At 42.1% G+C, this 22,265-nt stretch overlaps 2 protein-coding genes and 1 long non-coding RNA gene across 4 annotated transcripts; 2 read left to right on the top strand and 1 right to left on the bottom strand.

Moving 5' to 3' along the window:
• Positions 1 to 156: 156 nt before the first annotated feature.
• ATP5F1A (ATP synthase F1 subunit alpha) lies at positions 157 to 7,534 on the bottom strand. Its single transcript, XM_085213345.1, has 12 exons — positions 7,356 to 7,534; positions 6,848 to 6,926; positions 5,587 to 5,756; positions 4,606 to 4,779; positions 4,343 to 4,509; positions 4,053 to 4,201; positions 3,004 to 3,155; positions 2,645 to 2,869; positions 2,438 to 2,545; positions 1,257 to 1,401; positions 893 to 1,043; positions 157 to 258 (listed from the first exon to the last, which is right to left on the bottom strand). The coding sequence occupies exons 1-12, from the start codon at positions 7,413 to 7,415 to the stop codon at positions 177 to 179; spliced, it is 1,662 nt and encodes a 553-aa protein (XP_085069471.1). The 5' UTR covers positions 7,416 to 7,534; the 3' UTR covers positions 157 to 176.
• Positions 7,535 to 7,593: 59 nt separating this feature from the next.
• On the top strand, positions 7,594 to 10,087 carry LOC146542102 (uncharacterized). The gene is made up of 2 exons (XR_014880411.1): positions 7,594 to 8,544; positions 9,729 to 10,087. It is a non-coding gene; the product is annotated as an uncharacterized LOC146542102 (long non-coding RNA).
• An 843-nt stretch (positions 10,088 to 10,930) lies between these two features.
• On the top strand, positions 10,931 to 19,698 carry HAUS1 (HAUS augmin like complex subunit 1). Of its 2 annotated transcripts, none has more exons than XM_085213658.1 (9): positions 10,931 to 11,040; positions 11,258 to 11,432; positions 12,343 to 12,478; positions 13,515 to 13,649; positions 14,193 to 14,316; positions 15,093 to 15,155; positions 16,475 to 16,546; positions 18,347 to 18,394; positions 19,399 to 19,698. In XM_085213658.1, exons 1-9 carry the CDS (start codon positions 11,008 to 11,010, stop codon positions 19,471 to 19,473), a joined length of 861 nt encoding a protein of 286 aa, XP_085069784.1. In that variant the 5' UTR covers positions 10,931 to 11,007; the 3' UTR covers positions 19,474 to 19,698. The 2 variants fall into 2 exon arrangements, with proteins under 2 accessions (XP_085069784.1, XP_010723473.1); XM_010725171.4 differs by having other exon boundaries at positions 15,090 to 15,155.
• The last annotated feature ends 2,567 nt before the right edge of the window (positions 19,699 to 22,265 follow it).

Genomic DNA, 22,265 nt, shown 5'->3' with positions numbered 1-22,265 from the left:
TAAAGTAGCCAGCTAGAAAAGCAGTAATTGAGACCAGCATAACTAAGCTTTTTTACATGGAAACTTTTATTCTCAGTGAGATCTGTACATTCAAGTCGCACATACGTTTAGGTCTTTGATGGAGGCAAAGCACGTAACAACAAAAACAGCCTGGTCTGTTTGAACAGATAATGAGTTTATGCCTCAAAAGTAGATAGGAAATTTGTGACTATTTCCTTCAGCTTAGCTTCCGTCTGGTCAGAGATCTTCCCTTCAGTCCTGTCAAAAAAGAGTTTAATTAACTTCTGACATGGGAATAAATGCATTGTCAATTGCTTAGGAGAAAAAATAAATAAATCTATTACCATCCCTTCTCTAAAAGAGCTTGCTCTGTTTAAGGACTAAATTTTGTCAACAAATACCCTCAAAGCAGAGCCTCGCTGAGGTAGGTACTACAGCTATCCTCTGCATAGCTATGCCCCAGAGAGAATGCACTTGATCCAACTTAGGATAAAGCAAGCTAGAACTGGCTCACAAAGCAGGACAATGTTAATACTGAAATCCCTACAGTCAGCTCAGTAACAAGGCACTAGGCAGCACTTAATCTACAGCACTAAGGCTATCAAAAACATGAGAACTGACTGCACAAAGCCATCTCAGTATCAGCTTACAGGACAGGCACAGAAGTAGGTTTGCTTTAAGCACCAGCAGGGTTTCTAAACTTAACTGTAAAATGCTCAGCTCTGGATAACAGCACAAGGACAAAAAACAAGCTGATTTAACCTCCTATCAGAGGCAGCACAGATGGCCTGATGCTCTAGGATACATTAACTTAATGGTTCAGTGATTGCTACCTATGCTCCTGCTCTCCCATCAGTACTCTTGCGATGAAGAAAGATAAAAAAAATCATACCTGATGGTGGAGAGGAGGGCCTGGTGCTGGCTCAGTACATGAGCCAGGAAAGCACTCTCAAATTTAGTGATTTTGCTGGGCTCCAGCTTGTCCAAGTGACCTCTTACACCAGCATAGATGACTGCAACCTGTTCCTCAATAGCCATGGGAACTACATGAAAAAAAAAAAAAAAAAAACATTCACACCATCAGCAATTTTTCTACCACAATACATCAGTGTTACACAGAAGCTTTCTCTGAAATCAACTGCATGCATGCAACACAGCTCAAGCTTTCACTGACGATGCCCAAAGAACATCTTACTGCCACCACAGAGACCAACTGTGGATGGGAAATGCAGACAGGTCACATCCTGGACACTGACCATACTGTCCTTGTTTCAGGAGCTCTGTCAGACGCACACCACGATTCAGCAGCTGTTGTGTGGCAGCATCCAAATCAGACCCAAACTGAGCAAAGGCAGCCACTTCACGGTACTGAGCCAGCTCCAGCTTCATGGTACCAGCCACCTACAAGACACAGGTCACAATGAGTTCCACCCACTGAACCTAGTAGTCAGCAGATAATCTTCAGAAGACATCTGTCACAAGTAAGCTGAACAGACAACTATCTAAAAATCCCATACTTTTTGGCCTTTTAACATTTTATGCCTCCCTGGAAGATTCATAACTGATTTTGTGCCTTTCACACACAGAACTGTAGGAATTGGAAGGAACCTCTAGAGATTATTGAGTCCAACCCCCCTCCTAAAGGAGGTTCCCTGCAGCAGGTCACACAGGGAGGCTACCAGCTGGGTCCTGAATACCTCCAGAGAAGCAGACTCCACCAGCACTCTGGGCAGCCTGTGACAGTGCTCTGTCACTCTGACAGTGCAGAAGTTCTTCCTTGTGCTAGCATGGCACTTCCTAAGTTCCAGTTTCTGTCCACTGCCCCTTTTTCTGTTGCTGCTCACCACTAAAGAGTCCACACCCGCTGACTTGACTCCCACAGGTTAGATATTTGCAAACATTGGTAAGAACCGCTCTCAGCTTTCTCTTCTCCAGGTTGAACAGCTGAACACATCCTTCAGCCTTTTCACACAGGAAATGTTTCAGGTCCTTAACCATCTCTGTCACCCTCTCCTGGACTCCTTCTAGGAGATCTCTTTTTTTTTTTTTTTTTTTTTTTTTTTTTAAAACTGGGGAGCCGAGAGCTGAACTCAGTATTCCAGATGTGGCCTTTCTAACTTGTACCAGGACTAAAAAGTGGGATTAAGAGTATTTTCTGTATCTAGCTAGCTCAGCACCCATTTCAGCACAATGAAACTTATCAGCCAGACATCTCCCTGCAGATAGTCTTCTCCTCACTCTCCACCTCTTGCTTCCTGTCTGCAAGCAATGGAAATATCAAGGAGATCCTGTAAGTTTGTTCTCATTTCATAATGTCAAGGAACCCTAAGCTTAGTTCCCTTTGTATTTGTAACTCTTTATGAAAGAATGAAATGGGTTGCACATCCTCCAGGTTACTCATCTCTGATGCGATAAGCAGCAGCAGTTTCATGTCTACCTGTTTCATTGCCCTGGTCTGAGCAGCAGAACCCACACGGGACACAGACAGACCAACGTTGATGGCTGGACGGATACCTTTGTAGAACAGCTCAGTTTCCAAGAAGATCTGCAGGAGAAAATTGTCTTACTAGCTTGTTCAGAAGTCTACAAGCATCCCTTAGAGTGAACTACTCAGAAGTACAGGTACATAAAGACTAAGTCCTACCTGTCCATCAGTGATGGAGATGACATTGGTTGGAATGTAAGCAGACACATCACCAGCCTGAGTTTCAATGACGGGCAAAGCAGTCAGAGAGCCTCCTCCAAAGGAATCATTCATTTTAGCTGCTCTCTCCAGCAGGCGAGAGTGCAGGTAGAACACATCACCTGGGTAAGCTTCACGGCCAGGCGGACGACGCAGCAGCAGAGACATCTGACGGTAGGCAACAGCCTGCAACAGGAATACAAAGGAATCTCTCAGATTTCAGCAGTTCACTTAAAATTTTGAACTTCCAAGCCTGGGGAGTTCACACTGCTCTAAGCACCAATGCTGGACTATGAGGTCTGTAAACTGTGATTCCTAACCTGTTTGGACAAGTCATCGTAGATGATCAATGCATGTTTCCCATTGTCTCTGAAGTATTCCCCCATGGAGCAGCCTGAGTAGGGAGCCAGATACTGAAGGGGTGCAGCATCAGATGCTGTTGCAGACACCACAATTGTGTACTTCATGGCATCTGTAAAGAATGTGACAGAGAGCACCATAAGTGCATTACATTATCATGCCAATAACCAACAAATACAATATGCAAAATACTAGATTGCTGAAGCAAAGCCAGAGAACATCACCACACTGTTGCATGAAAGAACACTGTAACAACATATCAGCCTAACTCAAGAAGTTTGGAGTGAATTTATAGTAGCTATTGTCTACCACTTGCAGACATCTTTCTTGTCTGAAGTGTGGTTTAAACTTCAATTAAGACACGCTTAAGCTCTAGAAGCCATTCCGAGCCCAGTGTGTCTGATTTTTTAGCTTTTGAAAGGAAGTACTACCATGTTTTATAGTACAAATTGTTGCTGAAATATTTTTTTTTCCCCTACCAACCATGATTCTGCTTGACCAGCAGGCCAGAGGTGAGCTGCTTACTTTCTTCAGAGCTACATTTGCAGCCATGTGTATACACGTTACATATGCAGCCACTTTCATCAGACGTTACTGTTCCTGAAAGGAAGTTATCAAGCAATCTGTGTGTCAGGGCAGTAAAGACTCCTCACTAAACTGCCATTCACACTGACTTAAGTTCATCAACGCTTGTGGGACACAGCTTGTAAATGAGGCCTGCTAACTGTCAAATTCCTAAACTCTGATGGAAAGAAAAAAAAAAAAAAAAAAAAGAGGGTAACTTTTTCAGAAGCAATTCAACAGTTTGATGGCTTCTAATGCATTGTGATGAAAAGAAGGTCACCTACTCCATGCCCCAACAACTGTAAAGACTCCCTGTCCACAAAAGCAAGTGGTAAGAAAAGAATTCTGTCTATGTTTTCAATTGGAAGAGTTCATAGTAGTATTCAGTGTTATATAATAAGATGCTACTTTTAGCCCAGCTCAAGTATCAGAAAAAAGCTGCTACCTGCATCAGTGAGCCTCTTCACCAGCTGAGCAACGGTAGATCTCTTCTGGCCGATGGCAACATAGATACAGTACAGCTTCTTTTTCTCATCTGTTCCATCATTAAATCGTTTTTGGTTGATTATTGTGTCAATGGCAATTGAAGTTTTCCTGTATAATGCAGGGTTAGGTTAAACTAAGTTGCCCATCTTTCTCCCAATCTCCACTCAGTTACATACAGAATGCTCTGTTGTATAAAGGTGAACACAAGTCTCTGTTTATGGAAACACTTAGTTTGAGCACTTAACTCACCCTGTCTGCCTGTCACCAATGATCAGCTCACGCTGGCCACGACCAATGGGCACCAAGCTGTCCACAGCCTTAATACCAGTCTGCATAGGCTCCCGCACAGAGATTCTGGGAATGATGCCAGGGGCCTTCAAGCCAACTCTTCTACGTGTCTTAGATGTAATAGGACCCTTAAAAGAGAGGGGAAAAAAAAAAAAACACACTGCAGTCTCTATCACAAGGAAGCAAGCTTAAGATTTAGCGTTATTAGATTTAGTTACACTTACCTTCCCATCAATTGGATTGCCCAAGGCATCTACAACACGGCCCAGCAGCTCTTCCCCAACTGGAACATCCACAATGGCACCAGTCCTCTTCACAACATCCCCTTCCTTGATCAGTCTGTCATTACCAAACACGACAACGCCAACGTTGTCGGGCTCCAAGTTCAAGGACATTCCCTAGGATAACAATCATGGTATCATGAGAATAACGATATCTACATCCATGCTGAACTCCTGGCAGTTTATTACTGATGTGGTTAACATGGATCACTGGTGATCTCAACCTAATTTAGAACAATCACCAATGTTCTGCTTGCATCTGATGCATGCATAGCCTTCCATACAGGCAACAGTATCTGCATAAACCTTGAATTTATGATATTTTTAGTTGCACTTCCAGCACTCATCACTCCTGCTAAGAAAAACTGAAAGGATTATCAGGGTTCAAATAAATTTATCTTGCCTAGGAATTCAACAAGAGAAAAGAACTGGATTGTCCACATAAGCCAATTTATAGCATTAAAAAAAAAAAAAAACACACTGGAAGAAATACTGCAGAACTCCCAGGGAACAGTTAACTTTCTAACTTCAGTCTACCCTTAAGATGAAGACCCTTAGAAGTCGTCAGCATATGGCAGAGTATACTGGATCACAGAGTCTGTTTCTCAACAGTAATCAGAAAAATCTGTCTGAAACCAATGAAAACAAAAGAGCTAATTTGACACCGGAATAATACTTCCCATAGGAAAGCAAATAAAGCTCAAGTGCTGGCCAAAATCAGTTAACAACACCAAAAAGCAAACCATCACAAATCCAAAATGAGCATTTGCTTTTGGTAGCGTTATTTCGACATATCAAATATTCAAGTTACAATTAAGTCCGTAAAAGCTCCATGTGGGTCATTCCAAAAACAGTATCAGATTCTTCTTACAAAACCCATCTTTCTACTTCTACAGTAAATAAATTGCTTTATTGAAAGCTAACCTTCAGCCCGGAAGAAAACTCAACCATTTCCTCTGCTTGGACATTTCTTAGGCCATACACACGGGCAATACCATCACCAATCGAGAGCACACGGCCAGTCTCCTCAAGTTCAGCAGAGGTGTCAGCTCCCAAAATACGTTCCTCAAGAATAGAAGATACCTCAGCAGTGCCTAGGAGATATTTCAAACCAGATTCAGTGAATTAATACACAGTATGAACACAGTAAGCTTGTCTCAAATTCACAAGTTAACATACCCTTTCTTAAATCTGTCATAAAACATGGAAAGCAATGCTTTTCCTTACATGTGATGCATGAAGCGTGTACACAGCTTCTGTGCACACAGATAATAAAAGCAGCTTCAACTCATTACTGAACCAGTTTCAATCAAAACAGTGATAGACATTTAGTTTAGTCATCAATTTCCTTCAGAATGCCCTACAGTCAATTCCTCTCCCTAGAGAGACATCAGACTGAACAGGCCAAACTTAGCTAAGAAAGAAGACATGCTAGTTTCACAGGCAGGGAACTAGATACAACAGAACACTGCCAACTCACTGGTAACCCCATAACCAAATGTATTTTAAAGGTACTTAATACATTTAAGTAAGTTGTTCAATATAAATTATTTAACGTATTATTAATGAGCATTCTCTATCTTCTCCAATTTGGTAGCATGCCTGGAACAACATCTTGTCTCCTCAGCTGGGATGCCCCAAGGAACACACTGAAAATTATTTCTTCATAGTATCCTTAGTCAGTCTAAGCAGTGTCAAAAATTGCAGATGGGCCACAACCAAACACTGCTTTGCAGCACTGCAGCTTCATTGAGATGCTGGCAGCCACAACAGTTATACCCAAGGACACAAGGTCAAATTCAAGCAAACCTGAGAAAGCCATCTATTCCCTAATATTCCTCTACCAAGCAGAGAGGAAACTAATTTGAGGTGGGTTTTTTTTTTTTTTTTTTTTTTTTCCTCCCCCCAGATAGTTCTGCAGAGCTTAAAGACTGAGGTGGACTTCTGTGGGGCATTTGAGTTGATATGTGATCATTCTTTCAATTTGGGCATAACTTGAACAATTATTAAAGTGACATCTCCTGGATGTGACCCCTGTAAGTGGTATTTTGCTTTCCTACACAATACATTGACATCCTGGTAGATTTTATTAGCTGACACACACCGACACCTCACACCCTGAAGTAGCTGATTGATCATGCTTTTAAACAATACTCTTACAATACAAACCCTTTTTCAGACTTACCTGTTTTCTGAAAACCCATTTTGGAGGCATGGATGTTTCTAGTAGCAACAAATGCTGCACCAAGGGTGTTTCTGGAAACCTAAAATAAACAATTGTTTCAGTAAGGTTTCCTTGATCATACAGAAGGGAGATCATATTAATTTTTCAGTGAGGCTTAGATATCTACCCTGCCTCCATTTTGAGTCGTTTTGCTGCAATATCAAAAAGCTGCAGTTACGGCATCAAACCCAGCTCCCACTCGTCTGAGAGGATACTGTGACAAGGTCAGGAGCACGAACACATGGGCTCACCTTCACACGGCGTCCCGTTCCCCACCCGCCTTCCAGCTGAGGACACCAGCGGGCACAGCGCCGAACCACCCCCCTCCCATCCCTTCAGAAACCCCCAGCAGTCTCTCAGCCGGAGCACCGGCCGCAGAAGGCCGCGGTCCCTCAATGTCACCGCGGTCCCAAGATGGCGGCAGCCCGCCGCCCTCTTCCCGCCCGCGGAGCGAAGGAGGCGCGCTCACCAAGCCGGCCTGCCGAGGCAGGGAGCGGGCGAGGACGGCGGCCACGCGGGCGGACAGCATGGCGATAGCGGCGGAGAGCAGAGAGAGGCGGGCGGGAAGCAACTGCCGGCCCACGGTGCGCTCGCTCTCTCTCTCCCTCTCTCTCTCTCTCCAAAATGGCGGCGCTTCGCTCCGCCCCGTTGGGCGGTGGGGGAGCGGAACCGCTGTTTCAGCGCTCCGCCCTGCGGCCCGGCCCAATGGATGCGATGGCTCGTACGAAGTGCGGCATTCGGAGAACTTCCTTCCTTGGGAGTGGGCGGGGGAGAGCGCGGAGACTGGGGGTTGTGGCAGGTTGAGGCCCTGCCTCGTCATAGCTAGGATTGTTGGGGACACGGAGGGCTGTGGTAGCCGGGTTGAGGGCGGCAGGTCGAGAGAGGAGATCCTCCCCCTGCGTTCTGCCCTTCGGAGGCAAGGTTTAAAATGCTGTGCCCGGTTCTGAGCTCCGTAGTTCCGAGGAACTGCTAGAGGGAATCCAGAACAGAAGGATCACTGTGGACATAGAGCATCTCTGCTGTCCAGAGAGGTTGTGGGTGCCCCGTCCATCCCTGGAGGTGTTCAAAGCCAGGTTGGATGGGGCCCTGGGCAGCCTGGTCTGGTATTAAATGTGGAGGTTGGTGGCCCTGCATGTGGCAGGGGGGTTGGAGCTTCATGATCCTTGAGGTCCCTTCCAACCCTGGCCATTCTGTGATTCTGTGATTCTGTGATCTCCTGTTTGAGAAAAGGATGAGATGGGTGAGCTGGGATGCTTCAGCCTGGAGAAGGAGAGGAGATCTTACCAGTGCTTATCCATATCTTCGTGAGTGGGAGTCAGTGGATGGGGCCAGGCTCTTTTTGGTGATGCCCAGGGACAGGATATGGGGCAGTGGGTATAAACTGGAACATAAACCGTGGCTGTGGTAATGATCAATGCTCAGCCAAACACTAAGCTTGTGTGCAGTTTGCTGCTCCATCTGGCTGCATGTAAGTCCATGGGACCAATGGGATTCTGCCGAGGGTGCTCAGAAAGCTGTCCAATGTCATAGCGAGCCTCCTCTCAATTATCTTTTCATGGTTCTCAGGATTCTGGAGAGGTCACAGTTGGCTGGAAGTTGGCGAACTTGTTCTGACTGTGAAGATGTGCAAGAAAAAAGAATCTGCCAATGACAGACCTGTCAGTCTCACTTTGGTGTCTGGTAAAATTATGGAGAAAATTGTGCTGGGAGTTACTGGGAAACACCTGAAGGATAATGTGGTCATTGATCACAGCCACAATGGGTTCATAAAGGGAAGGTCATGTTTAACAAACTCTATTTCTTTTTGTAATAAGATTACCCATACTGTTGACCAAGAGGACCCAGTTGACATTATCTCTTTGCATTTCAGTAAAGCTTTTGATACTGCTCCTCACACTATCTTTTCATACAGAAATATAATGTGATATGTGAGCAATTGGCTGAGGCATAGGACCCAAAGAGTTACAGTAACCCTTTGATATAGTATCCCTATAATATGGAAAACAAAGGGTTTCTCCTCTGGAGATATTCAAAATCTGTCAAGATGCCCACCTATGTGACTACTGTAGGGAACCTGCTTTAGAATGGGGTTGGATTCAATGATCTCTAGAGGTTCCTTCCAACCTCTGTGTTTCTGTGATTCTGTGATCAGGGTGGCAGCCAGTCTCTAGCGGAGCTCCCCAGGACTCCATTTTAGAGTCAGTTTTTATGTTTTCATGAATGACTTAGATGTAGCACTAGGCAGTGTTTTGAGCAAAATCACTGACAATACTCAACTGAGAGGAGCTGTTGGCTCTGTCAAGGGTGGAGAGGATTTACAGAGAGACACAAATTAAAGAGCTGAGCAATTGCCAAAAACGTGAAGTTTAACAAGAGCAAGTGTTGAATTCAGCATCTAGGGAGGCACTAGGCTGTACATATAGACTAGAGATGAGGTGCAGGAGAGCAGCCCTGCTAAAAGAGATCTGAGGGTCTTGGCCGATGGCAAGTTAAACATGAGTCAACTGTGTACCCAGGCAGCCAGAAAGGCCAACCATGTCCTGAGATGCATGGAGCACAGCACTACTGACAGGTCAAGGGAAGTGATTGTCCCAGTCTGCACTGCACTGTTGTAGCCTCACAATAAGTACTGTGTGCAGTTCTCAGCACCACAATACAAAAACAACATAAAACTTAAAGAGTGTCTAAAGGAGGACCATGAGATGGTGAGGGATCTGGAAGGCAAAGCATGTGAAGAGCAGCTGAGGTTCTTTGGTTTGTTCAGCCCTGTGTGGAGCCAGGAACTGGACTCAGTGATTCTTATGGATTCATTCCAACTCAGCAGATTTCTGTAATTCTGTAGGAAGTTCCATAGGAACACAAGGAGAAACTACTTTACTCTGAAGGTGACAGAGCACTGGCACAGGCTGCCCAGAGAGGTGATGGAGTCTCCTTGTCTGGAGATACAACTTGCCTGGACACTTTCCTGTGTAACCCACTGTAGGGAATCTGCTTCAGCAGCTGTTGAACAAGGTGATCTCCAGAAGCTCCTTCCAACACCTACAATCTCGTGATTCTGTGAAAATGAGGCCAAAAAGTGCTTTAATTCTTCCTACAGTCTAGGAAGGGGCTGAGAGTGTGCAGCTCCTTGCCAGTCTCCTTAATTATATTGTTGTTAATTATCAATCTCCTGAAACACAATAAAAAAGATGGGTTTTGAGAGGTGACATTGTTTTATTCCGCACAGGACATAAGGTGGAATATTCCCACAAATTAAGCATGCCAACTCTTCATACTAGCTTATATTTATAGTCCAGAAAGTTTTCCCTGCACCCTACTTAATGTGTAAGTCCTACCTACTCCACATTCACAGCATTATGTAAGTACAAGGTTATGTAACATAACTGAATCTTCTGTGCTTGCATGGGAGCTTTGGTGGTCTTCAGTGGCCATTTGGAGAAGTGTCCCACTCATTTTATCCACACCTGGGCGCAAGGACACTTAATTTCTTCTGGGTTGTTACTGTTTTGGACTTGTGCCTGATGTCAAGGATGTCTGTCTTGTTTCTTATTTATAGCCATCTTGGATCTTTGAGAAGCATCTAGTTTTGGGAAGATTGCTTATCCTAGATGAGCGGGACATCTGGAACTTAAAGCAGGGCTTCAACCTTGAGCCAGATGAAAATGTGTGACACCGCAGCAGCTCACATGCTTTGATGATGTATTTTCCAAGAAAGACCCCAACTTTTTTTTATGTAAGCAGTAACACACATATTTTGCCCTTTAGCTTAAAAATAATTTTCATCCCTTCTGGGTGAAGAATTTGACGTGATGTGAATGGAAACAAACAATTCCATCAAAAAAGAAAGCACCTCAAATCACTATACTACTTAAAAGCCTTAATTTCCTTAAAAGTTTAGGGTCCGTAAGGGGAAAAGCGAATTCTCTGGAAACACGGAGAGCTTTAAAATCAGCTATACAAGCGCTTGCTGCGCCTAACGAATCGCCCAGCCCCCCCCTCCCGGCACTACAGCTCCCAGCAGGCCGTGCGGCACTGCAGCTCCCAGCAGGCCGTGCGGTGCGCCCTCTGAGAATTCCTGCGCGGGGAATGCCGGGACGGCGGCGGGAGGCTCAACGCGGGAAATGGCAGCGTTTTTGCAGGAGAAAGCGGAGCGGGTAACGGTGGGGGATGGAGGCGGGAAACGGTGTTATAAATTTCAGAGAGTGGCTGCAGCAGAGATTTGGGATGCCGTCTGTTTACACTTGTGCTTTGAGTGATGTCGCAGGGGTCGTTTCTCAGGAATGCAGAGCTTGCAGCACATCGCTTTTCTCACGTCCAGCTGTTACTTTCTGTCTTTTCACTGGGCTCTTCTTCTTTTATTTCGCCCGGCAGATTGCTTCATGGCTAAAGAAAACGTTTGAAAATCAGCTGGTGTCACAACTTGAAGTGAACGTGGAGATCGTTGATCTCTTGCATATGTTTTTGGAATACAGTGAAGAAAGAGAGAGAAATGTTTCGTTTCTGATAGAAGACATGAAGCAAGTGGCAGCAGAATATGATGCAGATGGTGAGCTAAAGGCTCCACTTGTTAGTTTCTTCAGTGGATTTTTCCTAGTGATCTTGTAGACTGTTAAAACGTGAAGCTCAACTGTATTCAAAAAGAAATAGCAGAAAGCTAAGCATTTGTTGTGCTACAGTTTTTACTGCAAGGCAATCCATTCTTTCAGCAAAATGCAATCTAACGTAAGATTGGTCAAGAGCAAGTTTTTATGCTGGCTTGAGCAGGCTGTAAATAAGGACAAGCAGATTAATTTTTAAGACCTCTTGGCCTACTGGGCTGAATAGCACAGTATTCAAATATTGGCTGGATACACAGAGGAGCAGCCCTACAGCTGATTTAAGAGTCTGAGCTGATGATAGTCCCCTGTTCAGGAAAGCACTTCAGGAATTTGAAACAGCAGTGAAGTGATTAAGTTTTGCTTATGCTACCTGGAGTGTGTGTCTAATCATGTACCACTCACTTGGTCCAGAAAACACACAGGAAAACGTAATGTTTTTAACACATCCTAAAGGATGGTCCCTTCATTGGCTTTGTTCAGAAACTTTTCTTTGAATAGACTGACATTGTAAAACCCTGCTTGATTGTTTTTCTTCAGGTCTTCTAGTGACTTGCCATCAGATTGATAACGATGGAAACTAGACAGTTGATTTAGGCTGTTAGAAAATGTGAGCACTGACAGACAGGTGTGGATGCAAGCTTTTCTGCAAATTAGACTGCAGTGAGGCTGCCCTGGTACAAGGGAATGTCTTTACTAATAAAGTTTTGATATGACAAGCACGATGGCTCTTTATCTAACAGGGGAGAGATAAACAAAATTTCTAGGCTAAAATTGGGTTGTAGCTTTAGATAGACCCATCTAGAACCTGAAAGAACAGCAGTATTAAAAATAAATCTATTTTGGTTGTTTGTTTTTTAGCTGAATATTTGCAGAGCCTTCTCGTAGAAAGCCTTGATCTTTCACCATCCCAACTGTCCAAAGAAGGCGGTGCCCACCTTAAAACTCTGGTAGACAGTGCAATGATACTTGAAACAAAGGACACTTCTTTTACCAGGTAATTCTTCCCACTTGCAGCAGTTGGTGATCTGTGCTGCTTCCTTCAGTTTTTTTCAATTCAACCATTTCAAAGTGAGTTTTCACACCAGGAATCCTACTTGTCCAGTTTTTGCACCACTTGGGCAGTTTTAGAAGGCACAGAAACTGAGCACAAAGCACTAATAGCTCTAATGTCCTTCTCCTCAAGGAAAGCATCTAACGCCCAACAGGAGCCTCAGTTAAATCTCTTTTCGACCTATAATTTTGTGGTCAATTGCTGTAGAATTTTGTTACTAGGACTGTCATGCCAGGTAGCACAAGCTAGAGCAGCTTTCATACTGTTCAGGCAAGCAAGGACTGTGAAAATGTAGCTGGTGACTCAGTTTCAGCTCATCTCTTTCATTTGTTATCTGGCCTCAGTTCATGTAAGGAGATTTCCTTGGCTCTGACACAGAAAAGTGGCAGCTGTTAGTCTGTTCTTTCAGGCTTCTCTGTCTGACTTTAAACTGTAACAGGAGGAGTGCACTGAGCATTGTCAGTTAGGAGAAGGCAAAATCTGCCTTAAAATCCAATGTTTTTTGTTTAATCATGTTTAAGAGCTTTGCTCTTACTGTTCTTTTCTGAGCTAGAGGAGCAAGCAGTTATGAACCACTGGGAAGAGTAAGTGACTGAGATACTTCTGATTGTATACTTTCTGATTGTATACTAGGGACATAGATTTTTGAGGGCTAAATAGGGTTTTTCTCAAAGGCAATCTGGCAAGCTCTGAGTGGAGCATGTAATTATTTCTGGCCTGGTTGTTTCATTCACTAGAATGACAGGTCTTGTTTAGCATTTCCCAGTGCTTAGGTTGCTGGACTTTTTCCCAGATAAAATTTTGTTACTTAAAGAAAGCAAATACCTTCAGAGATGTATTATATTTTTTTCTTCTTAAACACTTGCTATTTACCAGATATATGATAACAGGAAAAACAAGTGCTTTGTGGTAAGGGTAGGGGGAGAGGAAACAACAACAGTAATAATTCTGAGTTCTTCCTTCCCACTCTTTTCGCCAGCTTCTTCTGTACCATCAGTGATAGGAGTTTGGAACTGCATGCAGCAGAATCAGAAAACAAAGAAATGGAACAGGAATTGCTCATCTTTAAGAAAAAACTGGCTGTTAAACTGTTGCTGGAAGAGCGGTTAGAGAAGTGAGTAATGGATGAAAAAGGGGAAATATGTGAGCAATACTGTGGATCTTTGTGATGTCGTGCATTTCTTGTGATAACTAACAAGAGTAATTTAATTGTTAGTTTTTTGACACATTTCTACTTAATATTGGGAACTTTAAGTCACGAGCTGTATTCTGTGGACATTTTCAAGGGTCAGAAGGAGGTTTGGGATACAATTATATCTGTTTTAAACTAAAAATAGTTTGCAAGGAGTTTTCTGGTGTGGGCTGGCATCTTCCACCCACTGCCTTCCACTGAGGTTGAAGGCAAATCACGAAAGTGTAGGGGTTAGAAGAAGCCTCTAGAGAACATTGAGTGTGAGCCTTTGTGAGTCTGGAGGTGGATGGATAGTTCCATGGATATTTCCCCTGGGGAATCTCACAGCAAAATGCAAATGTTTTCTTCATTGTCTCCTTTTGGTGTTGGTTGTATTAAGAAGTTCAGCTTGAACATAGGTGGCCAAATGGTGTATGTATACTGGTATCTCTTTGAACGTAAGGGTTTGTTTATTTTCTATTTAAGGAATCTTGACAAAGTAAAGTCACGTCTTCAGACTGAAGGATCCAAAACTAAGAGCCGATTTCTGAACCTGAAGTTCCTGAAAGACAAATGTGAAGATTTAAGAATTAGGATTAAGACTGTTGTGGTAAGTAGAAAGAATTATCTAACATAATGCTGTGACAGGCTGCAGCAGCCATAGTTGGTTGGGTCCAAAATTGTAGTTAAGGGCATCCTTGAAGTCTCTTAAACTCTTGGACTTAAGACTTCTGGTCTAATAGGATGAGTTACCACACTTCAGTTGTTCCTGCTATTTTTATGTTCCTTTTCCAGAACATCCTATGGTAAATGCAAGGATACTTTTCCTTCTACTATAACTGAAAACATTAATAGCTCAGACTACTTGATGCTTATTGTGATGTACCATGGTGTAAGGGTATAGTGAAGAGTTATCAGTAGAGCATAGGCTTCACTGAGATAAATTGTGTCAAAATTCTGAGAGATTTTTTTGAGATTAATAAATGATTAAATGTTGAAGACTGAAGTTGTACCTTTCCTGTTTGATGATGGCTACATGAACGCTTTGTTTATCATAAAATTATTAAGGTTAGGAAGACCACTAAGATCATCTAGTCTAGCCATCAAGCAATGCCAGTGATCTCTCTAGACCATGTCACTCAGAGCAACATTTATTCTTCTCTTGAGCACCTCCAGAGACAGTGACTCCACCACCTCCCCAGGAAACCCGTTCCAATACCTCACCCGAATGTTCTCCAACTGTACTGGATGTACTCCAATGTACTGATTTGTACTCTTACTGAATTGTGTTCTTGCCTGCCTGTTTCACTCAAAATGGCAAAATCTCTTTCCTCTCTGTTAGATTTTGTGATCAGTTATGTATAAGCTCTTTTCTGTTTCTAGAAGCAGCTTGCTGCCAACGGGATAAACCAGTCATTGATTCATGAGTCATTACTGGGCATGTATGAGGTAGGTACAGGATGGAGGTTTCTACAATGATCCATTTTCTAAACAGAGTGGACATTCTGTGGAATATATTTCATTACATAGCTGCCTATGTATTGCAGTTTCTAGATAAAGTGATCTGAGTGACTGCTTCTAGTTTGTGCAAAGTAAACCTTCCCTCAGATGCTTCTCAATGAGAGGAGGAGGAGGTTGAGTGAATCCTAGATCCCAAATCACTGTGTGTCTTTTTCTTGTGACTTTAGACACAGCTTTTTGGGCTAAATCATAAACCCAACAAGAAAATCTGTTAAAATAAAAATTGCTTCTGGAGTTGCAAGCTGTTCTCCAGCTTTGTGCTGAAGTATTTTACACCTGTAACACATTTGTGTTCTGCACTCAGCACACTTTAACATTATTTGCTATTACTCTAGTGGGAACTCGAATCCTCCCTATTTCTTTTTTCTAGCTTTTTCTGCCTATTAAGCTGAACAATGAAAGTAGGTTCCCTGATTTTTTTTATTATTATTTTTTTTAATACTGTCATTCTCAGGATGCAGCACTGGGTGGCACTGTTGGCTCAACATTTGAGAATAGTACTAACCAAAAATAATTCGAGTTGGAATTCTATATACGAAGTGGCATAGGGACCTTTCTGTCTTTATCTGACCTCTGTCATCTTCTAAAACTTGAGTAAAAGGGATATTTGTACTTACTGGCATTTCTACGAGCTTTGCCAAGAGTTCAGTTCAAATAGGCAGCATGAATGACTTCCTCTTCTGAGTGTTTTATTATTATTTTTACTACAGGTTGAATATTTGAAAAAAGCTAAGTGCTTTGTAACGTGATAAACTTTCAGCCTCCAGGAGCAACTACCTCCTCTTATTAACAGAATGACCAAAGTGGTTGGGGATTTCTTTTTTCTGCTGCATGTGCAAAACTGTCTTCACAAATAAGCCATAAGCATGAGAATGCATCTTCATCCTTGGCTCTGTTCTTTATGGGACCTGCAGTGATGTTAACTCTGAAAGTTGTCTGCCTGGTGGAGCCTCCTTTGAAATCTCTTATTTCAGGGAGGTGAGATCAGGTGGTTCTGCTATTAGAAACAGTGCTGTGTGCTTTCAGAAAGCAAAGGAAAATACCTCTGTGTAAAACTTGTACTAGGTTTAACTGACTCATCGCTGAGCAAATGGTTGATCTTCAGTTTTTTATTTTTAAGAAGGATCACAAGAGCTCTTACCAAGATCTGTGCATTCCAAAATGCTGCAGATAATAGTAAATGTAGAAGTGGTGTAAATCAATACAAGGAAGACTATAGAATATAATCTATTTTGCTCTATTCACAGAAACTGTTTGTAATGCAGGAAGAAATGGAGTATCTGAAGAAGGATCTTAAGTGCTACATTGATCTACCTCCTGTAATTATTTTTTCCATGGCTCTTCTATATTTGCAATCAAATTAATTTTAACAGAGTTCACAATATAAAGGAAGCTCTTGCTATATTTTAGTAGCTAGAAAGCTCTCTAAATATCTGTTAACAGTGTTAACTAAAAGCTTTACTTCAACACAAGGCTATTTATTGATTAAGCAAAGCCAAAAATAATTGTATGCTTGACAGATAAACTTTGTTCTAACAAAATGTGTAGGAATATGATCTTAACAGATTGGCTAATTGAACTCAGTATCAAGGTAAATTATCTGAAAATTAGAAAATATAACTATTAAGTTTAACAGGATTTTGTAGGTATACTGACACATTGGGGCATAAATTTAGGAAGAAATACCTAAATACAAATGTAGACTTTGCCCCTAAACATGTAGTGCATCTTGTAGGAGCACTGTCTGCTCTGCTCCATTATCATCTTTGGTTTCTATCTGAGAGTCCTGGGTATTCAGCCCTTTTGGAAAACAAAACAAAAAAAAAAAAACGACCAAAAAAGTCTGCACATTTTTTTTCTGAATTGCTGTTTTGAGAGACCTTGTCCTTCTGTTCATTGCTTTAATTTCTGGCTTTTTGTGCTTCTGGTCACCATGCCAGGAGTTACAATCAGGCTGCTCTGCAAAGCACCTTTTGTAAAAAAGATTTTACCTATTTCAAATAAGAAGAACCAGTGTTACAGAAGACTTTCAGTTGAGAGTAATTCTGTAAACAAGTTCATAGCGGCACAAAGAAATCATGGGCAAACAGAGCTTTAGTCTGGGAGAGTGGGGAAAGGCCTTGGTTTTGTGTGATATCTGTTCTGTGCTATCTGAAATGCTTCGGACAGCTAAACTCAAATATTTCTGATCTTTGGAAAATTGCCCATATATTTACAGATGAGTATTAAGGATTGACATTCCAGCAAGATTTGGTAAAAAGTAGAGCAAATAGTTGAATGTGGGTTTTAGATTTAGTAAATAGAACAGTAAGCAAAATAGTCACGATTGTGACTTACCTAATAGTGCCCGTTACCTCGTTATCTGATGACCATGTGATATGGCTAACCTCTGAGAGTTAAAAAAAGGCTTGTTCCATTTAGAAAAATGGAGCACAGGGGTACAGAGAAACAGAGGACCTTCTCGAAAGTTGCACAGAAATTGTGATGAATTGCATCATTTGTGTTGTGAACTAAGGTACTTGTCTGCTGCACGATCCTTCTCTCTTCACCTCTTCAACCCTTCCATTGTGGTCTTGCCCCTCAACATATCTTCCTGTAAGGAAATGGATGAAGGTAGAGGGTATGATTGCTTCTCTGTTAAATTCATCTTAGTCAAAGAAGCAGCTGCCTCATCTCAAGCACAACAGGACGTTCAAATTGCATTAGGTTTCCCAGTTTCTTCCTTCCCCCAACTCCCTGTCAGAAGAGACAGGCAGAGCCCTAATGCCCTGCTTCTGGTGCAGACAGAATGAAGGATGGTTTGTGCTAAAGGTGCATTGTGCTCTGAAAAATCCATTCTTGGATGTGTTTAAAAACCAGTTTGTTGATTGGCTAATGTGGAAAAGCGGGTATTTTTTAGATATTAGGCCATACCAGACTTGTGAAAAATATCTGATTGTTCAAATGAAGCTGATAATAGGTTTTTAATGTCAGTACCTTTTGTATGTGAAAAGCATACACAAAACTGCTTTCATTATCCTTGAATTCCCCTGTGGCATATAATTAGAGACTTGCAATGATTCAGGAACTCTGTAATTCAAGTTGAAATATTGATTTTCATGCTATTTTTTTCTCATTAGAGTCTTTCCCTTGCACGAGTGAAGGTTGAAGAAACAAAACGACAACTGGTAAGAGATTTTATCTTTCACAGATATTTAAATGGGTGCTGTCATACTAAGACAATCTATATGCATTAATTGCTTGTGGATTTATCAGCCTCAGATTGTAGTCTTAATGATCTCTAGAGGGAAATTTTGTTCTGGTAAGGCAGAAGCAGTGCATGTCGGTAGGAGGAACAGTTGGAGTCATGATACCTAATGGTGTTGAGGCAGTTGTTCATAATGGGGGTTAGGTATATGTCTCTCTGGATTTTTGTCTGCTTTGTCTGTCAGAATGCTTATTCACTCCACTGCAGCTTTTTAGTTCCAAAACTTCTACTGCTCCTGAATTCTCAAAGTGTAGTAAGGCCCATGTATTACTGAACAGCTGCCTTGTAGATTGCAACAGGGACTTTTCCCTACAGAACATAATATTCATTTCATACACGCGTGTGCAACCTGCAGGCATTGTTGGGAAACATTTAATCTGGCAATGTTTAGAAGGTCTGTATGAAGCTTTCCATAGTGAGCTGGTCCATATTGGAGCATAAAAGCTGTCTTTGTTTCTTTGTGTTAGTACTTAATTGCTCATAGACACAGCACAAAGTATTCAATGCCAAGCCATTCAAATGTGATTTCTAATTGCATTTTTAAATACTCTGTACATTTTCAGATGGTTCAGATGGCTCAGATTGGTGAGATAATTGTTTTATAGTGCAAGCTCACCTTACCAGCATGCCAGGCTTTTGTTGGGAGTGTGCATTCTGTAGTTCAGCTTGAAGATATCTGATGTCCCATTAGGGCATGCTATATAAAGGCCACTGAGCATATTTAGTGCTTCATTTGGAGATTTCTCCATAGGTGAATATTGAGACCACTGCTGCTTGGAGTAGTGAGAACTACCAGTCCAATGCTTGGGATAATGAGTGCTAATAACATCTTAAGGTTTGATCATTGTAGATGTGCTTGTGCAAGAAGAATGTATGAAAACTGCTTTGCATTTACTGAGTCCTGTTGGTTTTCTCTCCTGCTAGAGTGCCTTGGAGGTAGACCTCTCAAAGACTGTTGAAATGCTGACTCAAGATATGCTGGAAACCAGAAGACTCTAGTTCACCTGAAGTATCCTGAATAGAAGATTTCCTTCTTGTTGATTTATTTGCACTAATGAAAAATTTTGTACTTAGTATATTCTGCAGCTTTCTGCCTTACGCTTATCATGGTTGGAATGGCATGCTTGTGACCTTTCAGCAAGCAAGCTCTTTTCTTTAGTGGTTCATGTTGCAGTGCATTTGTAAATGTCAGCTATTTTTCCAATAAAATTATTTCTTCCCAAACTTCTTTTTTTTTTTTTTTTTTTTTTTCCCCCCCACATGTGGTACAAATACTTCATCCAGCTGATACCAGAATGATAGTAACAGGACAAAGAGAAATGGCTTTAAACTAAGGAGGGCAGATTTAGGTCAGATGTGAGGGGGAAATTCTTTACCCAGCACTGCTACCCAGAGCTGTGGGTGCCCCATCTCTCGAGGTGCCTGAGGCCATGGATGGGCTCTTGGAGCCTAAGCTTTAGGATCCCTCCAACCCAAGCAATTCTCTGCTCTTCACCAGGAAGTGTTCTTATCAGGATTTGATAGGCCCTTACCACCTAGAATATGATCAGGGAATCTGCCTTTCCTCTTTCTGCACGTCCAGGCTCTGGATTGTATTTTTTCTTCCCTGCTGTCCTTGCTTTGGTGCTACAAGCATTGTGACTACACCATTGAAATAAAAAGAAGAGCAAGAGCCAGCACTGAGGAATCATTTTTTTTTTCCACACATAGAATGTTGATCAAGTTTGTGAAGACGAGTTCTAGATGTGTCCAGATAGCTTCTTATTTTGGGCTTTTCTTTCAGGAGGAATGTAAATGTTAATTATTTACTTCATAGAGGTTACAGTACTGGTTTCACACATCAAATTCCACTGCTCACACAGATAAGAGCTGGGATGAACTGTCACAGCATCAACTGCCTGAGAATCTGGGGTTTCTGTTTTTCTCAGAAGGAAAAGAAATTAACTACACTAACTAATAAGGTTTGCCCATGTTGAGCACATTAAGAGCTAGTAGTCAACAATCTATATATTTTTTTTCCTAACATGATTGCATTAACAATTATATTTTAGAACTTCGTGGATAGTTGTGTGACTTCTTCTTTTTTAATTTTGCTTTCAAGATGAACTTTATCATAAAATTTTTCAGGGCTTGAAGATACATGGGTATTACTGCAGAACCTCTGTGAGATGTGGCCAGTTTGAAGCTGGACTGTGCTTTCCAGTTCTACCTCAAATGCCACCTTCCTGAAGGACCCCCATAGCCCTCCTCTTTATGTGCCACCACCACACAGAGCTATAAGCATCTGACTTTTTAAAAGTACTTCTCTAGAAATTGTGTCAACACCTAAGGGCATGTACTTTGGGCTATTTGTACCAGGCAGTGTCCAGACTGACAGCTGTGGTGCTCTCCATGGCATCTGTTGGCAATTAGTTGCAAAAGATTATGGTAATGGTTTAGCATGGTGTGCCTGTCCCTAGGAGCTGCTGCTTACTTCAAGGCAGAAATTGATTTCACTGATCTGAAGGAAAAGAGATTTTTCCTATTGCTTCATGTCCTTCCTGGAAGCAATAGGATCGTGAGTTTGGCATCTGATGATTGTAGTTAGGATGCATGCTCAGAAGACAGCTGTGTCAATAAAGTGCCACAGCCTCATCAGCTTGTGGCTCTCCTCACTTCATTTCTTTCACCTCGATGCAGAAGAATTGAAGAATGTTCAAAGAGCTGATGCTCGTGTGACCTTCTGTCTCTTCTCCCCAAATGCCAGAGGGAATTGGTGTTGAGCTTTAGGTTTTTAAATTAAAAAGTAGAAAAGGATTAGTTGCCTCAGTTTCATGAGTAATATCTTCAATTCTTTCTGGGCAAAAAAATCAGGATGGCAAGACCAAGTGAAGAAGCAAGCTTTTACACAGACACATGAGCTGAAGAGGTGAAGGGGAAATTGCTCTGAGTTAACTGATGTGAAATCTAGAGTATGGATAGTAGTGCAGGGATGTCTACAAGTAGTTATTGCTGACCAAAAATCAGACTGAAAGATGACAAAAGTGGAGTATTTGGATCAGGAAAGAGACTGAACACTCTTTTGCCATTGTGGAAAGAGGAAAAAAAAATATATATAGTCTTTGAGAGGCATCAGAGGCAACCTTCTGGGGCTGTAAACTTGTTTTTCCCTGTTTGTGTTAAAGGCAGACTTAGAATTCTCAATCAGTTAATACTGTTTGATCCTTAGCTCCAGTTTTATTTAATTTCTTGCCAGAGTAACCTGGCATGTACAAGAATTTGTGTATTGCTACTTGTTTTCTCAGTCTATATTTAATTAATCCCCAAAAGTAAGCCTTTTCTTATTGGGCATTAGCTCCTTCTACAGTTACAAAATCATCTACGGGCAGTAAGAGGCACCCGTATCCACCGAAAGGTAAACTTCTTTATCTGCTCCCCTAGCTGTAATATAACCAGTGGATCTGCTAGGGTAAACTTCCCAAATTCCCATCCTTCATCTTTGCAACCAGAGACGGTTCCCTCTTGCTCAGTAATTTACACATTACTTTCATTCCAGTGGAGAGGAGCCCTCCCTGGGCCTTCCAGCCCCCCACCACCTCTCTCTGAGAGGGTCCCTGGGTCCTACGGCTCTACTCTGGTGCCACGACAGTAACAGCTGCTGTTATTCCCAATTTCCTTACTATCTCTGTTTCTCAATCAGTTTTTGTTTGTTTGTTTTTCCTTCACATCGTTCACCTCTCTTCAGTCCTGACTTCCCTGTTACACCCTTCTCACCTTTGCTTTCCTCCGCCTGTGTCCTTCCCAAACTTTTC

The sequence above is a fragment of the Meleagris gallopavo genome, chromosome Z (genome assembly GCF_905368555.1).
Source record: "Meleagris gallopavo chromosome Z, MGAL_WU_HG_1.1, whole genome shotgun sequence".
Taxonomy (NCBI): domain Eukaryota; kingdom Metazoa; phylum Chordata; class Aves; order Galliformes; family Phasianidae; genus Meleagris; species Meleagris gallopavo.
The sequence above is the reverse complement of the archived record's forward strand: the minus strand, read 5'-3'. Positions and strand labels throughout refer to the sequence as shown.

Excerpts from the sequence above, each read along its gene's own strand:
- ATP5F1A (XM_085213345.1), bottom strand. The coding sequence starts at position 7,415 with ATGCTGTCCGCCCGCGTGGCCGCCGTCCTCGCCCGCTCCCTGCCTCGG. Across the intron at positions 1,044-1,256 it reads CCTGAAACAAGGACAGTATG|TTCCCATGGCTATTGAGGAA; the intron begins GTCAGTGTCCAG and ends TTTTTCATGTAG. Across the intron at positions 259-892 it reads GCCCTCCTCTCCACCATCAG|GACTGAAGGGAAGATCTCTG; the intron begins GTATGATTTTTT and ends CTTTTTTGACAG.
- HAUS1 (XM_010725171.4), top strand. The coding sequence starts at position 11,008 with ATGGCAGCGTTTTTGCAGGAGAAAGCGGAGCGG. Across the intron at positions 13,650-14,192 it reads CTGGAAGAGCGGTTAGAGAA|GAATCTTGACAAAGTAAAGT; the intron begins GTGAGTAATGGA and ends TTTCTATTTAAG. Across the intron at positions 16,547-18,346 it reads GCTACATTGATCTACCTCCT|AGTCTTTCCCTTGCACGAGT; the intron begins GTAATTATTTTT and ends TTTTCTCATTAG.